This window comes from Mixophyes fleayi, chromosome 4 (genome assembly GCF_038048845.1).
Source record: "Mixophyes fleayi isolate aMixFle1 chromosome 4, aMixFle1.hap1, whole genome shotgun sequence".
Taxonomy (NCBI): Eukaryota; Metazoa; Chordata; class Amphibia; order Anura; family Limnodynastidae; genus Mixophyes; species Mixophyes fleayi.
The window spans coordinates 159514258-159531430 of NC_134405.1; the positions used below are offsets into that span (position 1 = coordinate 159514258).

Here is a 17173-nt window from a genome sequence, read left to right on the forward strand (position 1 = left end):
CATTGTTGTTTTTTTTATTTGTCTTTCTCTGCTTGCTTTGTCATGTTTATTAACACATACCATCTTTTTAAAGCAAAACAGTAGACTTTTGTTACACTCACTAGTACTGTATATTTCTGCTTGTCCCATATTTAATAGCTGCAAAATTCACATACTATAATTGTACAGTGTTCTGATGCATGGACTTTTTATCTGCAATACGTGTTTCAATAGATTCTCTAAGAGAGACTGGTACAAAAATGATTTTTGAAATTGTGTTCTTGGCCTATTGACCTTTCTTTGATAGATATTGCCTGGTTCATTTAAAGTTAGAAAAAAATCCAGTAAAGTGTACAATTTTGGACTTTTTAAAACCCACAGAAGGGGAGTTGGGGGGCATATTCTAAATATGTGGATAGATATATAGTTGGGAGAGGGGTGTACAACTAAATTGCATAGTTAAAATAAAGCTGGTGAGTATTTGTGTGCTACATGCAAAAGCAGACACTATATTCCCTGCATGCAAAAAAAAATGCATTTGTGCCTTTTGCATTTCAAGATGTTTATCCAGGTGAAAATGTGGAATTTAGCTGGATTTGCTCCTAACTCTAAATGACGCCTATGTGTGCATTGCTCATCTGCTCACCTCAATTTTGTGCAGACAATAAGGTGAGGATAGATAATGAGGAAGAGAAATTGAAAAATGTAAATGAAAAACAAAATGAAGAGTAAGCGACCAGAATCATGTCTCATTTATTTTGGGAACAGTGATGGATTCTATATCCGACATCAAATCATTCAATTCCTATAGATAATGATCATGGAATCCTTAGTTGGGCTGGGTATAGTAGGACATTTGAGTGCTCTGTAGCTATAGAACAGGTGATTTGTATGGTATTTTCGTTGACCATGGAGTAATATTACTTTAAATTTGTTTTAAAACAAAAGTTATGTTTAATTGTTGTTTAGAAGCATTCTGTCATAGTGTTACATAGTCAATAATAAAAATGTTTGTTATTGGCTATTATTTACTGCTTGGTACATGGAAACGTTCACTTTGTTTTCTGTTTTTTTATAGGAGAAAGAAGATGACAAATCAGAAACTTCTCAGCAACAGAAAAGCCCACAAGGCCTGAGTGATACAGGCTATTCATCAGATGGTATATCTGGTTCACTTGGAGAAATACCAAGTCAAATACCAAGTGATGAAAAAGATTTGAATAAAGAAGCTAATAAAAAAGAGTCAATTTCACATGAGAGCAGTCCCTCAAGCCCTTCAGATTTAGCAAAGTTGGAAAGTACAGTTTTATCAATTTTAGAAGCCCAAACAAGTGTTCTTGCTGATGAAAAGTTGAGAAAGAACAATGATATATATGGAAAATATGCTGGACAGACACAAGACAGACCCAAAACTAAGATATTGCCAATCACGCCAGAATCTTATAGTTCAGAAGAAGAAGAGCTTGAAGATATTCAGGAAGAAGATGAAGACACACTAGAAGAAAATGGTAAAAAAGGTTTTTCTCTACGGAACGTTATAAAAGATGGTGTAAGTTCAGCAAAAGATATGTCTGCACGCAGACGGCATGATTCACTAGATGACAGTAGTGAGAGTGAAAATTCACCTGTTCCACAAAGAAAAAGAACTACTAGCAATGGATCATCAAGTAGCGATGACTTCAAAAATAATGATAGTCAAGGATCTGGAGATGATGAAGATTTTATCCGCAAGCAGATTATTGAAATGAGTGCTGATGAGGATGCATCTGGATCTGAAGATGAGGAATTTATAAGAACAAAATTAAAAGAAATAAGTGTTAATGAAAGTCAGAAGAAAGAAACTAAATTAAAAGCCGTAACTGCTAAATGCAAGAGATTAACAAAAAAAAGCAGTGCAAGCTATGATGAGGATGGAATAAGACGACATTCGTGGCATGATGATGATGATGAAGAGGATGAAGATGAGGAAACATATGATGAAAGTCCAGAGCCAAAATTCAGAGAAACTAAAAGTCAAGAAAATGAAGAGCTTTCAGTAAGTGGAGGTGGAGGCCTCCGTAGATTTAAAACTATAGAGTTAAATAGCACAATCTCTAATACATATCCTGAAGACTCTGACAAGCAGTCTGCTATATTATATTATAATGAGGAACCAGAGTTGGAGATGGAAAGCTTAACAGATTCTCCAGAAGATAGGTCACGTGAGGAAAGATCCTCAAGTCTACATGCTTCAAGTTTTACTCCGGGTACATCACCTACTTCAGTGTCATCACTGGATGAAGACAGTGATAGTAGCCCAAGTCACAAGAAAATGTCTGGAGAAAGCAAACAGCAACGGAAAGCTAGGCATCGATCTCATGGGTCAGTTCTGCCCACTATTGAAGACTCTTCTGAAGAGGAAGAATTAAGAGAAGAAGAAGAACTTTTAAAAGAGCAGGAAAAGCAAAGAGAATTAGAGCAGCAACAAAGAAAAGGTTCTAGTAAAAAATCCAAAAAAGACAAAGATGAACTAAGAGCTCAAAGAAGGAGAGAGAGACCAAAGACACCTCCAAGTAATCTTTCCCCTATTGAGGATGCTTCTCCAACAGAAGAATTACGCCAGGCTGCTGAAATGGAAGAACTACATAGGTCCTCATGCTCTGAATATTCACCTAGTATTGAATCTGAACCAGAAGGATTTGAAATAAGCCCTGAAAAGATAATAGAAGTACAAAAGGTCTACAAGTTGCCTACTTCAGTATCATTGTATTCTCCTACAGATGTAACTACTAATGTTGCTGTAACAGAAGCCAAAAATGGGCAGAAAACTCTAAAAAGTGCAGAGGAGGCATATGAACAAATTCTATATAAAGCTAAATTATATCACAGTGAGAAAGAAAAAGAGGACGTCTTTGAGAAGGAACCTTTATATGGGGGGATGTTAATTGAAGATTATATCTATGAATCTTTAGTAGAAGAGAATTATGATGAAAACTTGGATTCAAATGTATTAAGTGGTCAAGATTATGTATTTGAACATAGAGTGAAAGATCGAAAAAATAATTCTACAAGTGATATATGCATTGATATTACAACTGACGCATTTCATTCCATTGTACAACAAGAAGATATTGTTTCAAGCTCCTATATTGTACCTGAAAGCCATGAGATAATTATTTTGGATAACACTGAAGAAAGCCCATCTCATGATCCTAATACTGGATTGTATGACCTTATTAAATGTGAAGACATGCAGCTAACACCAGGCTCCAGCCCAACTCAACCTAGAAATGAGGTTAGCATGAAATCTGATTTTAAATCTTCTACTACCATGGCCACACATATGACTGAAAATATGTATTCTTCTGATTTCATGGAGTCATCCTCTATTAATGCAAACTCTATTCCCGATGTTAAAATAACACAACACTTTACTGCAGAAGAACTTGAAGATGATGCGGTTATTGATTATGGTACAGAAAAAGTCTGTGATAGTTTTGTTTCAGAGAGCACTGAAGCATTTGTAAATGAAAAATGTGCTTCCAGTGCAAATGCATCTTCTGGCGCTGAAAAACACCCTGTTATAAAATCTGAATCCATAGTATCAGAAAGTGTTTTGCCATTGACGCAAATTGCAACACACTGCCCAGTCACTGATACATCTCTTGTGGATCATGTAATAATTTCAGTACCTGATAATGTTCAAACCACAAGTGTCAAAACTGAACCATTTTCACTAGTTAACGAACAGCATACAACAGGACCTTCAAAAATAACAGAAATCCGTCCAAATTTTGAAGTGTCTGAAGTGGAAAGTAAACGGTATCAACTGAACAATTATACTGCTGCTACATATTCACAAGGAAACTATGTAACACCAATGACAACTGAATGCCCAGTGTCAACTAAGCACAGTGGGACTTTTACAGCAGTTACAGACACGATAACCACTGCCCCTAAATTGCAATCAGTAATATCAACAGCTCCATCAGTTACATCAAAGGTAATGTCCTTCTTTAGAAGCACTTCTTCTGATTCTCCTGTTCCTTTAACAACTACCACTTCTGCTCTCCCACCACCTCCTCCACCACCACCACCATTACCTCCAGTAGCCCCACCTAAACCAGCAGTGTATTCAAAGAAGAGGCCAGCACCTAAAATTCCATCAACAGCAACAGCAAGACCGAAACTTGCTCCAGCTGGTTCCAGTACTGAAGGATTTCAGGAAGGGCAGTCATTTAAAAACAGTTCTGTAAATACTTCCAAGCCTCATGCTCCACCTCCACCTGTTCCTCCAAAGCCATCTTCAATTCCAGCTGGATTAGTATTTAGTCATAAGCCAATGGAAGGATTTAAGCCTCAGAAAGCAACAAAACCGGTGCTTTCTGAACCCACAATAGCTATGCAAAAGAAAACAGAAGCACAACAAAAGACACCTTCACATTCTTCATCTACCGCCATGACTTTAAACTTGATCCCAACCACTGAGTACAAGTTACAATCTCCTACATCACCAATTTCTCCTCATTCTAATAAATCCTCACCAAGGTTAACCAAACCAAATTTAGAAACCTATGTTGTTATTACATTGCCATCTGAACCTGGTACTCCAACTGACAGTGATTCAATTCAAACAACAACATGTTGGCCTCTACAGGCATCTATACTTGACCAAATTCCACAAACAACAGAAACAGTGTTTTCTTCTGAATACTTCAGTAGAGCAGAAAAAATACCCATTGCTCAACAATCAGATAATCTAAACAGTTTATCACAAATAAAAACAGAAGTTACCAGGACTGCTGTTTCTTTACCTCAAAGCACAGTTTCTGAGTTCACTTGCATTCCAGATAACTTTCCAATGGAAAGGACAGCAATAGAGCAACGTCAGTTACAACATATTAAAAAACTTACTGATTCTAATAATATAATGGATCTACGCACATTGAGCAAGATAGATTATAAAGGTACAGATTTTCAAATTGATAGCTGCATGGACCTCTCTTCAACAGCAGTTGATACAAAACACCAGTCTGCTGCTCATTGTGCTTTCAATCGACCAATTAGTGCTGTCCAACCTGCTGTAGTAAATCTTAGCACTGAATCACCAGTAGTTTCTTCTGTGTTATTGGTCAGTGAATCCACTACCATGATGACATGTTCAACAACTGTGAGTTATACGACAAGTTTGGAGAGCCTTGTTGATTTAGGAAATTCAATGAAGGCACCTTTAAAGCTTACAACCTCTAGACAGCATGAAGAGAAAAATGGTGGATTTCCCATGGAAGTAGAGGTGCCAATTAACTTATCCCTGGGTTTTCCAGCACATTCAGTGGCAGGGTCAACAGCAAAACCATTCCCGGTCTCCTCAGGTAGTGTAACAAATGGCTCTATTGATATATCCACCTCTCAAGAATCTGTAGATGGTGAAGTAGTTGATCTTAGCACAACAAAATCACTTAGAACAATGGTAACTGTGGATGAAACAACATCAACAGTTATTACTGAAATAGTGGAAGATGATAAACCTGTAGATTTAACTGCTGGCAGAAGAGCTGTGTGTTGTGATGTGGTATATAAATTACCATTTGGAAGAAGTTGCATTTCCCAACAGCCACCCACAACTTTACCTGAAGACCGTTTTGGCTACAGAGATGACCATTATCAATATGACCGTTCAGGGATTTCAGGATTTAGGGGTGTTGGGGGCATGAAACCTTCTATGTCTGACACAAATTTAGCTGAAGCTGGACTCTTTTTATACAAAAGCAAAAATACTTTTGATTACCCAGTTGGAATAGCTGAAGTTGCTGTAGACCTTACATCTGGGAAAATGACTACAGGTCAGTATGATGTGCCAGCAAATCTTTCTTTGAAATGTGATTATGGTGTTCCCCATCTCATTTCCGGATAACATTTTTATTTTATTTTCTATCTTTTTTTTTATTTTTGGGACATTGTGGCAAAGTATTTTGGAGTACAGGTGTATTTTATTTTCCCTTTTATTTATATGTTTTGCTCACAGGTTCATGCATGTGCCTGCATGTCCCAAATATGATTTTGCTTCTTGTCCAAGTAAATCATTAACCTGGAGATTTGCATGCTATTTTATCCATTTATTTCATCAAGATTGGATGGCTCTCCGAACCACCAAACACCAATGTTTATAGGAAATGGACTATAACTGTACCCCTATACTTTCAGGTGAGACTTTGGATTACCAAACCAAGACTACTGGTCCTTACCCAGAGACAAGACAAGTAATTTCTGGCATTGGAATAAGTACCCCCCAATATTCACAAGCACGAATGACTCCTTCCATAGTTCCACCATATGGTTTGGGAAGTGTTTTACGTTCATCTAATGGAATTGTCTATTCATCTGTTACCAGTCCAATTCCCTCAACATTTGCCATCACCACACAGCCTGGCTCTATTTTCAGTACAACAGTAAAAGATTTATCCAGCTTCGTAACTAGTGACACAGTTGCTTCAATTTCAAGCTTAAACCAGTCTCAGCCACTACCTAGAACGTATAGTATGTTATCCTCTGCTACAGGAGATATCACTGATGTACTGTCTGTGATTGAAACTAGTTTACAAACTTTTCCTGCAGAAGTTGCAACCACTACACAAGCTGATCTTGTTTCTATACTGACATCAGAATCTGAATCATTCTCTGAAATGACTGAAGATGAGTCCCCTTTTATAATGTCATCTGATGATGGTAAGCAACAGCACCTTCACTTGCAGCGTGAGCTTCTAGAGCTGGAGAAACTCAAACAGCAGAGATTAGCTGAGGAGTTGGAATGGGAACGTCAAGAAATCCAAAGATTCAGAGAGCAAGAAACTTTAATGGTTCAGAAAAAACTTGAGGAACTCCAGTCTATGAAGCAGCACTTGCTATATCAACAAGAGGAGGAGAGACAAGCTCAGTTTATGATGAGACAAGAAACACTGGTTCAACAACAGCTACATCTTGAGCAAATTCAGCAACTTCAGCAGCAGCTTCATCAACAGTTAGAGGAACAAAAATTGCGCCAGATGTATCAGTACAGTTATGACTCTGCTGAAAATGTGCCTCCTCCAACAACTTCTGAGCAAATGATATTAGAAGGTCAATATTCAGCAAAAGAGGATGGACAGTTCTGGACTGGTGATCACACAGCAACTACTTCAGCAGTTGCAGGCATTGAAATGTCACCTAGCGAAGCTTGGTACACTGTCCAATCAGATGGTGTTACGCAGTATATTTCTAGACCGGGTATACTAAATTCTGCTTCAGAAATGTCTCTAAAAGATATGGGTATGAATGATGAAAGGCAGCTGAAGAAAAGAAGTTCCATGCCAAGACTGTGTGGTATGTATGATGAATTAGATGGAAGTATACAGGACGACCCAAGATCTTATAAATTAATAGTTGACAGTGGAGTACAAACTGATGATGAGGATGCAGCTGAAAATCGATATACTGGCAGAAGACGAAGATCCAAAAAGGGTGTTGATACGAGTGTTCAAACAGATGATGAGGATCAAGATGAATGGGATATACCTACAAGATCAAGAAGAAGGTCACGTGCAGGAAAATACACTGATGGAAACACTGATGTTGATAAATCTCGGCAATATTCCAAAGTATCTAGTATAGCTGTGCAAACTGTTGCAGAAATTTCAGTACAAACTGAGCCACTGGGAACAATACGAACACCTTCCATTAGAGCAAAAGTTGATTCAAAAGTTGAAATAATTAAACATATTTCTGCTCCAGAAAAGAGTTACAAAGGAGAAAGTTTGGGATGTCAAACAGAAGCAGATTCAGATACACAAAGTCCCCAGTATCTGGCTGATATGTCACAAAAGGATAAAAGGCGTCCAACCCCTTTAGAGATAGGTTATTCTTCTCATCTCCGGGCTGATTCCTCACTGCAGGTTGCCCCTTCCCCTCCAAAATCTCCTAAAGTTCTTTATTCACCAATTTCACCTGTTTCACCTAGTAAAGCCCTAGAATCTGCCTTTGTTCCCTATGAGAAGACAATGGTGGATAATGCTGGCACTCACAAGTCGCATACTGACATTGCACAGATTCCACCACCAAGTCCAAAAACTGCAAAGCTCATGCAGCGCTCTATGTCTGATCCAAAACCCTTAAGTCCAACTGCAGAAGACATTGCTAGATCACAGTTCCAATACGCAGATGAATACACAGTAAGAACTTGTTTCTTTCATTTTAAATACATGTTAAATTCTGCAGAAATGTATGTTGCTGATTCAGACAGATTAATTTGACTATAGTGGAACTGCTGCTGATTTTCACTATTTATGGAAAACAGCTTACTGAAGCATTGTAAATGATTCATTTTTCATTTCACTGTAGTCAGCATCGCCTTTAAAATGTCAATTAAAATAATATCATAAGTTTTTTTTAAGATAAAAATTATTTGCAGATATGTATGTGACCTTAAAAATGTATTTCAAATTTATGTTATACAGAATGAATCATTGTATTTTAGTTCAGTTTTAAGGGAGAAAAATTAACTTGTCCTTAGCCACAATTTAGCAACTTTAAGGATATGGTATACTGGTTTGTCTTAAGTGCTTCTGTAGCCCAGAATGACATGTGCTACATTCCAGAACTTTAGAGATTGTTGTAATTAGTATTCTTTCTATCAAATTTTTAATCTCATCCCAAAACTTGAGACATGGCCATCATATATGGTGGAATGAGCCAATTTAACCACATCCATTTAGCCATAAAGAGAGGCCAAGGGAAGAAATATATGCAATCTAGTCAGAATATGGTACTATCTATAATACATAATAAGCCCTTGCTATCCGCTCTCTTATCTTCTTCCACAAATCCTCAGATAGCAGAGGTCCAAGGTCTGTACCCCATCCAGATTCATGTTTTGGCATGAGAGTGTTTCTTAGGTTCTATTAAGAGGTTATTAAGCATTGAAATAAGACCTATTTTTGTTGGGGAGTAAAAGCCATAATATCATATCAAATGCTTTCTAAATGATAGTAGTACTGTGAAAATTTTATAGAAAGTGGCTCAATGGATTAAATCTATTGTGAGTCTCTTATTATCTCCGGCTTGCATACCTAGCATGAAGCACACTTGATCATTATGGAACAATTGTGGTAGCAACCTATTAAGCTGAAAAGCAAGTATCTTGGCAAAGAGTTTGAGGTCACAAATTAATAATTATATTTGTTTATAACTAGAGAAATCATTAAAAAATGTTCCCTCTTTTGGTATTACCACAATTCTGGCCTAGATGGGTCCTGGCCCAGATGGGGGAAACATCTGGCTTCCAAGATGCAATTAGTCACAAGTATGAAATTAAAATATGTTTAAAAGATTAAACTCCTGATAATCCATCTTGGCCAGGAGATTTTTCCAGATTTCTGCTCTGTGACCGAGCTGACTTTTTTGGTAAAAATTTCATATATTTAGGAATACTAGTGCAATTTGGGTTTGGGTATGTAAGCATGGGATAAAAAAAATCATACATCACTGATCAGTGATTCAATATTGAGGGATGAAGTTTGATATTTTGATAATTAACAAACTCCTCAAATATTCATGAGATCATATGTCACCTTACCCTTACCGTTACAATTCTTAATAGAAACAATATTCCTCATAGACATTTGGGTCCGTAATTTAGTGTCAGCAGTTAACTGATTCTACATTCTCAGTTAGATTATGTAATTGTGTGAAGCTATACTGATCAGGTAGTTCCTTATTGCACCCTTATGGACCTTCTATAGTATTGCAGTAATGATCCATCTCATGAATTGCTTACTTAAAAATATCTCTTTAGGTTATTGGATAATGGGTAACAATTTCTGCACAGCTGAGGAGAGACTCATTAAGTCTCCAGTTACTTCTTGGAATTTGGGGGGTGGTGTTGGGCAGACAAATTATCACAGCTGTGTGATCTGACCAAGTTTTAGGGAAGATTTTAGATGATTTAAGTCTACCAGCAGGGTCGAAAAGGTGACAAGAAAGGAATGAACATAGCTTGCAGATCCACTCTAGGGATGATCTCAAATGTGGGGCACCTATTTCATTTGTGAATAAGAACTGAGTGAAATCCACTGCTATGATCACTTCCCCAGAGCGGCAGTGCATCAGTTGATCATGCAGTTTTTTAAAGAAAGCATGTTGGCATTTGCATATATTGGATGCATATATATTCACTAGCGTTATAGGCTGGGTGTTAAGTTTCCAAGTTAATATTAAATATTATATAATACCTTGCTTATTGTTGATCACCCTTGAAAGCTTAAAGGACAAATGGTGTGAGATAAGGGTAGAAGTCCTTCTTTTATTTTGATGTAGAGCATATGAATGGTATACTATGGGAAACTTCTACATATTAGTTCTAGGTGTTTTAGATGGATCATGTCTAATTAAAAGCCTTCATGTTTAAGGAAATAATTGTAATTGCCATCTATATACAAGACAGAATACATATAAGCATAAGAAAACACTAGATTAAGGGTCCTGATAGAAAAATACAGAGGCTCAGGGAGGGGAAGAAAAAGGTACTGAAAAACAAACGGGTAAAAATTATATATCATATTCGTTTGTGTACATGACTGGATGCCAACCTCCTCTCCAGCAGAGAGGAAGGTAGAGCCAGCTGTAGTTGAAACAAGTACTTGAGGGGGTCTTAGCTAGACACGAAAGGGGCATGTACACCCCCAGCTCCCGATCATCTCTTTTCAACATATGTAACTGACTTGTGTTGATGGTGATTTCAGACAAATACAAGGTTAATCCCCTACTATCATCGACTTAACTTTAACTTTCCATATAATAGACTAACCAGACATGAGGGAGAACTGAGAAGCCTATTTTTTATATGCATATTTCAAATGGTCATAACAACGGGAAGATGTTGGCCTTACTCACGGGACCCAGATCATAGTTTTCCACTAAGAAATGCCCTGAGATTTGTTAGTTATATGCAGTTAACCAAGTAGAGAGAATAAAGTCTCAGACCTTCAGGGCTTCACCGATTATATAATATTTATCTGCCATGGTCTGTTCATGTCTGGGCACTCTAGAGTTATGAGCGGATAGTGGTTCAGCGGGAGCTTTGCCAGTTTTGGTTTGTGAGGGACTAGGATTAAAAAAGTCCAGTTTATGCAGTATTTGAAGCTCATCTGAGCTGATACAGGCAATGAGTAGATATTCTTGAACTTGATCATAATACTGAATGGAAATCTCCAGCAATACTTAACTCCCTGAACTCAAAGTTTCTGCGTAATAGCCATCATTTCTCTATGATAAGAAGGGTTTCTGGAGCAATATGCACTGATATCAAGTTTCTCACCTCTTGGAGGATCTTTTCTTTACAGTTGAAGTAATGAAGGAGTATAATAAAATTCTGTGGAGGTGCAGAGATCGTCACAATTATTTGGGTCATTTAGCAACAATTGATTGCTAAATGCAATATACCAATTCATTTCTATAGACTTTTCTGTTGCCATTTTAAAAGTGGCAACAACACTATAACTGTCAACTTCTAAATGAATTGTTGCTAATATGAATTGATGTATTATGCGCTAAGACTTTTAATTTGACTTGTAATGTAAAAATGAATTGACGGTTGTATTTGTAAGGGTTTTCTGAACTTGTTTATCAGCTGCAATAATAAAAGGCTGCATTTGCTCCGGGATCACCAGGAGGGCATTCCCAACCTTATCTTATAAAACTTCTATCTCAGTCACATCGTACCCTAGAAAGTTAATAGAGTCATTGTTTCAAACAAGAAGGATTTATCTTTGAAGTGAATTGCTTGACAAAGATAAATCAAATTGATAAAATACTAAAATCATACTAGTGTTAACATAACCTTTACATAACTCTTATATTACCCAAGTAATTAATCTGAGTCTGTCTTTAAAAATAGACCTATCATTATCACAACTCTAAACATATGCTGAAATCTTACAAAGCAATATGTAAGGAGAAAAATACTTTTCTTTTGTAAAAAAAAGTACTGTTACTGTATTATGTTTTGCTCAATATTGGCATATCCATTATTTCCACTAACACACATTTTCTATTATTTAGTGAACTTGCTATGTGTGCAGCATGTGGCAGTAGTTCACATTTAACAAACAGGAAAAAAATAAACATCCAGATCCTAAGAGCCACCTTAATTGGGGCTGCAAACCAATTTATATGTGTTACATTTCTCTTTTAAAAGGAATACATGTAAAATAAATATGTATTGCTTTATATAAGAGAGCAATATATATGTTTCAGGAATTTATTGAGAACAACTTGAGATACATTTGTGATCATAGGGAAGCAGTCTCCCTGGATTTAAATAGTAATTCCACCCAGCATTTACTCAGCATATCCCCCTACCGCCAAATAGCAGAAACATGAAGGTCACATGCCAGAGATCCCTACCATTCACTAGAACTCTGGTTGAATGTCATCTTCTTCCATTTATCAATTCAGAAACGAGAAGCGTTTGAAGCACTGGATGGGGTTCATTCTCCAGAATTACTGGGGTTTTCGAGCCTTGGATCCTATGGTTATGCTAGTATTGGAGAAAAATATATTCTCACAACCTTTTTATATGGATCACAGTAGATGTGGGCCCTTTGCAGTATTCATTATGGGGTATGATGGATCATCATTATTGCCACACAACACACAATTTTTACTAGAGATGAGCAATTCGGATTTTGAGAAATCTGTCAGATCCGAGATTTGTAGATCAATATCTTCTTAATATATAGCCCTCCTTCGTTTTCTCCTTTTAGAACAGGCAGCGTGTAGGGAGAATGTTAACTGCAGTGCTCTGCTCTGAAAATAGCGTTCAGGGTAAAAGAGGGACATAGAAAATAATAGAGTTGTGTGATTATTTTAAAGTAGTTCTGTAGGGATCAGTCTGCTAGAATAGTTTGCTGATCAATTGTTTTAATTTCAATTTGTCAGAGAGTTTAGACTGAGTAGTGGCTACTGGTTGTTATTAATACATATATAATAGTAGTGGTATATAGACTGAGTTCGATATCTTTTTGAACTAAGTAATATATTTAGTGGAGAAAACAGTGTCCTTTTGCTGTATGACTATTAGCAGCAGAATCCAAAACACAAATCTATATATTTATTTTAAAAGAAAAATTCTAGTGAAAGTAATCTTGTATAGATTAGTGACATCTAAATTTATTTTAAAAAAAATGGGTGTTTGCGTGTGAGTGTCAACGCTGCTGCACATCCCAAAAACCGCTATATATTCTAAACTTTTTTCTATTTTGCAATACTTGTCAATTTTAAAAGTGTCATTCAGTGACATCTATATTACAAAAGGGTATTTGCATGTGAGTGTCAACACAGGTGCACACCCCAAAGAAACGCTATATATTCTAAACTTTTTTCTATTTTTCAATACTTGTCAATTTTTAAAGGGTCATTCAGTGAAATCTATACTTATAAAAGGGTGGTTGCGTGTGAGGATTTTTTCTGGGCATTTTCGACATTCAACGACCGCATGTAGAACATTGCAGGGGCTGCAAAATAAATATCATCTGCCATGCCACCAGTTGAAGTAAGCCCATGTGTAGAGGCAGTAACAGTCAGATGTCATTATATGGACAGAGGCATCAGTAGATATTGAGACAAGTAGATAACCAATTGTAAAGCGCTATATAAATTGCTGTCACTATATAAATAAATGAAAAATGATAGGCAAAGGTGGTCTGCACTCATGTCAAAAACTTCAAAGAGTAGTACAATGCACTTGTCGTTAGCCAGGGTTGTAGCTTTCAAATACCATGCCACTATACAAATAAATGTTGATGCTGATAGACAAAGGTAGCCTGCACCTATACTACAGCATTTCAAAGACTACGCACACAATTAGAGTTAGACATTTATAAAATTAAATAGACGAAGCTGGCCTGCATTCATGTCAAATACTGCAAAGACCAGTACTGTGGACTTCTCAATGGGCAAAGCATTCATTGTTAGCTAAGAGCGGAGCTAGAAGTAAGGTAGAGGTAAGGTAGATCGAAGGTAGATCTGTTCCCGGAGAATCGCGGCATTTTGGATCTAATTCAGCCCACTTCACAAGGAAGTGGGCAGGTGCGGGAGTCCGGTAGACCTACCCGGAATCCGGGAGTCTCCCGGACATTCCGGGAGAGTTGGCAAATATGCACTATCTATAGGCTTCTCATTGGCTGATTGCGTGTCAACCCCTACAAGATACCGTTTAAATGTATGGGTGCAAATGTGCAGGATCACCAGGAAAGCTAATGTGGAACAGCTAGACATTGCGCATACTAATAGAACACAAGCTGTAGGCATATAGAGTAATCCCTATAAAAGACTAGTAATATGCTTAAAAAGAAGTAGATACCCTGAAATTGGTTGCATTAAATTAGTGTTTTCATTTACCTACAATACTGATGTATAACTTATGCAACATCTTGGCACAAAGCTCCATACGTTTTAGTGATCTATGCAATTGGCTGTTCCCTCCACATATTAAATATGTTAATTATGGTCACCGTTATTCTGTAAAAACATTAATTTCATGCAGAATATGCAATGCTTCATACATAAAGAGTTGTCTATATAGTTAATCTTGCATTACAGCAATTAAACTGCATTCAACAAAGCAAAGCAAAACCAAAATAAACTAGTTTTTATACATGTAGAAAGATTAAAATAAATACTTGACTGCTATTTTCTTAGACATTTGCTTTTATAGACATATACACATACTAATGGAAAATACATTCTGTTAATGACTTGTGGATGATTCAATACTGTGAAGCGAAATAGGAAATTATACCAGTTTCAGAAATCTGTACCTTAAAGGTCACTGTCGATTATAGATTAATACAAAAACATGCTCTAAAGGTTAGTTATGTAACATAATTTTCAGGCTGCTCGATTTCATTCAGTATTACTAGCACTAGAGAATGATTAATTTAGCAAACCTTGTAGATTCTTTGGTTCAGGCCGTCATCATAGTTTTTAGAACAGTTTATACACTCTTATTTTAGGTACAAAGTAACCTGGACCTGGGCCTACCTTTTGGCTTGCAGCAGTGGTGTATTATAATATGGGTGGATGCGGTGACTGTCCTGGACCCAGAGCAGTAGGGGGAGCCACGGATCTGGCCCCATCTAGGGGATGTGTAGAGCTATATTAAACTTAGGGTCCCTCGAAAATCAGTGGACCAGTAGTTGGCCACAAAATGGGGATGAGCAACTGTGTGGACCAGTAGCAAAGAAATGGTAGCTTCTTAGTGGTCCACATAATAATACGCACTTGTAGATGAAAAACAAATCGAAAACAGTTAAATGCTTCTCAAAATAACTTTAAATTCAATATTAGGCCAAAAAACCCTTGGACGAGAATCTCCTGTAATTTAGTTCATGTTTTATGGTAAAATAAGGATGTTGAAGAACGGAAAATAGTTCATTTCACTAAAAATAGCCTTTAGCTATTTATAATAAAGGTTGCAATGCATACTGTTTTACTTTGTTGTTAAGATTTAGAGGTAGATTTATCAAATCTGCTAAAAAGGAAAAGTGGAGATTTTGCCAACAGCAACCAATCAGATTCTAGCTATCTCGTACATTAAAATTATAGCTAGCACTTAATTGGTTGCTATCTGCAACACCTCCACTTCTCCTCTTTGGAAGATTTCATAAATCTACCCTTAGTTTCTATATTTATTTTGGGTTGTGTTACTCCCCTGCCAACTCTACCCCACCCCCTGCCTCAGTCAGTTGGGCCCACTAGGAATTTCCCCAGTTCACGGGTGGGCTGGCCCAACCTTGTTTACCAGAGATATATACCATATACCAGGGATAAGTAACCAGAGTAGCTGCTTGGGAACCCGTTCCATATCAGCATTGGACACAGCAGTAAATACAGTTTCAAATGAGAACTGTAGAGCAGAAAATAATATAGTTTAATAAATGTTATCATAAATGCACAATAAGCTATAATATTCACATACTTTCCTTTCATGAAATGTTCCACCTTGACATAGCCCCCGTTGGAGGACACTGCTAACTTTAAAAGGCACTTTGAGCCAGCAAACAAAAATGTTTTCAGGCCCAGCTAAGTGAGTTTGTTTGTGGAAGAAACTAAAGAGAGGTATTAGGAGCTATTATTTATTATTACTTAATCAAACGTCACTGGGTGGTCCGTCCAATAAAATATGGCAAGCCAGCTTCCGTGTGTGCAGAGGGACTCTGCACTGGCCTAGCAAGCGGTAAGTCTCCTTTCACTGCTGTCAAGCAATACTGCCTGGAGCTGAACATCCCCAGTATCACTGATGACATTTTATTAATAAATAGCAGTGAAAAATATTTTATATCACTGCGATAATCAGTGATAGAAAATCTTACATATTGCTGCTATTTGATAAAAGAGACCCCATAGTCTCAATGCAATGTTATGCTCTTTCTATTTGTATAGTATCAATTTCTAAAACATATAATATCGGTCTGACTTTTATTACAATGGGAACACTTGTAAAACATTTGGAAATATGGGTCATATGTACACATCAAACATAGCAAAACACATGCAGAATCCTAGAAACAATAGCAAAATGGTTGAGAAAATGTTTTAAATAAGTCTCCATTGAGGAAAGGATAACTTATCTGAGTTCATCACAACTGACTAGTAATTCATGATGTCCCACTATATGTTGAGCTAGTGTGTTTTGCGTTTTGACTGTTATCAGTCATGTATGAAGAGGCCAGGCTGCTTCTTGATGGCTACATAAATATTTTACACACCAGACCAACAAGTTTCCAGCCCTCCCCTATACAAGAGTTTGGGATAAATTTACTAAAGTGTGGTTTTGCAAAACCGCCATTTTATATGTGGTTTGGAAAACGTGACATTTACTAAAGCCCAAGTGGGAAGTATATAAACCGTGCCATTTATGAAGGTACTGTTTTCAAAACTAATGTAAAACACCCAGAAAAAAGGAGCATCTTTAGACATGATTCTAATAGGAGAGATAGCTCAGACTCCATGCTGTTTGAGATATATTGCCTGTCAGAACAGAAAATCAAATAAAGTAAGTCTAATTAATTTATTACAAGTGGCATTATGGAACTTAAGAAGTGGTGATATGGAAAATGTAATTGAATGTAATTTGGTAGTTTTACAGTAAAAGTAGTAGGAGAAGTGGTGGTATGGCATACCA

General features: G+C 36.9%; 1 protein-coding gene across 2 annotated transcripts in view; it reads left to right on the forward strand.

The window, feature by feature from the left end:
- The window catches only part of PCLO (piccolo presynaptic cytomatrix protein), a 239553-nt gene that overhangs the window by 153488 nt on the left and 68892 nt on the right, over nucleotides 1-17173 (forward strand). For both annotated transcript variants that reach the window (XM_075208696.1, XM_075208697.1), the window contains exons 5-6: nucleotides 1058-5801; nucleotides 6163-8162. In XM_075208696.1, coding sequence (XP_075064797.1) covers nucleotides 1058-5801; nucleotides 6163-8162 — 6744 coding nt within the window. The remainder of the gene's footprint in view (nucleotides 1-1057; nucleotides 5802-6162; nucleotides 8163-17173) is intronic.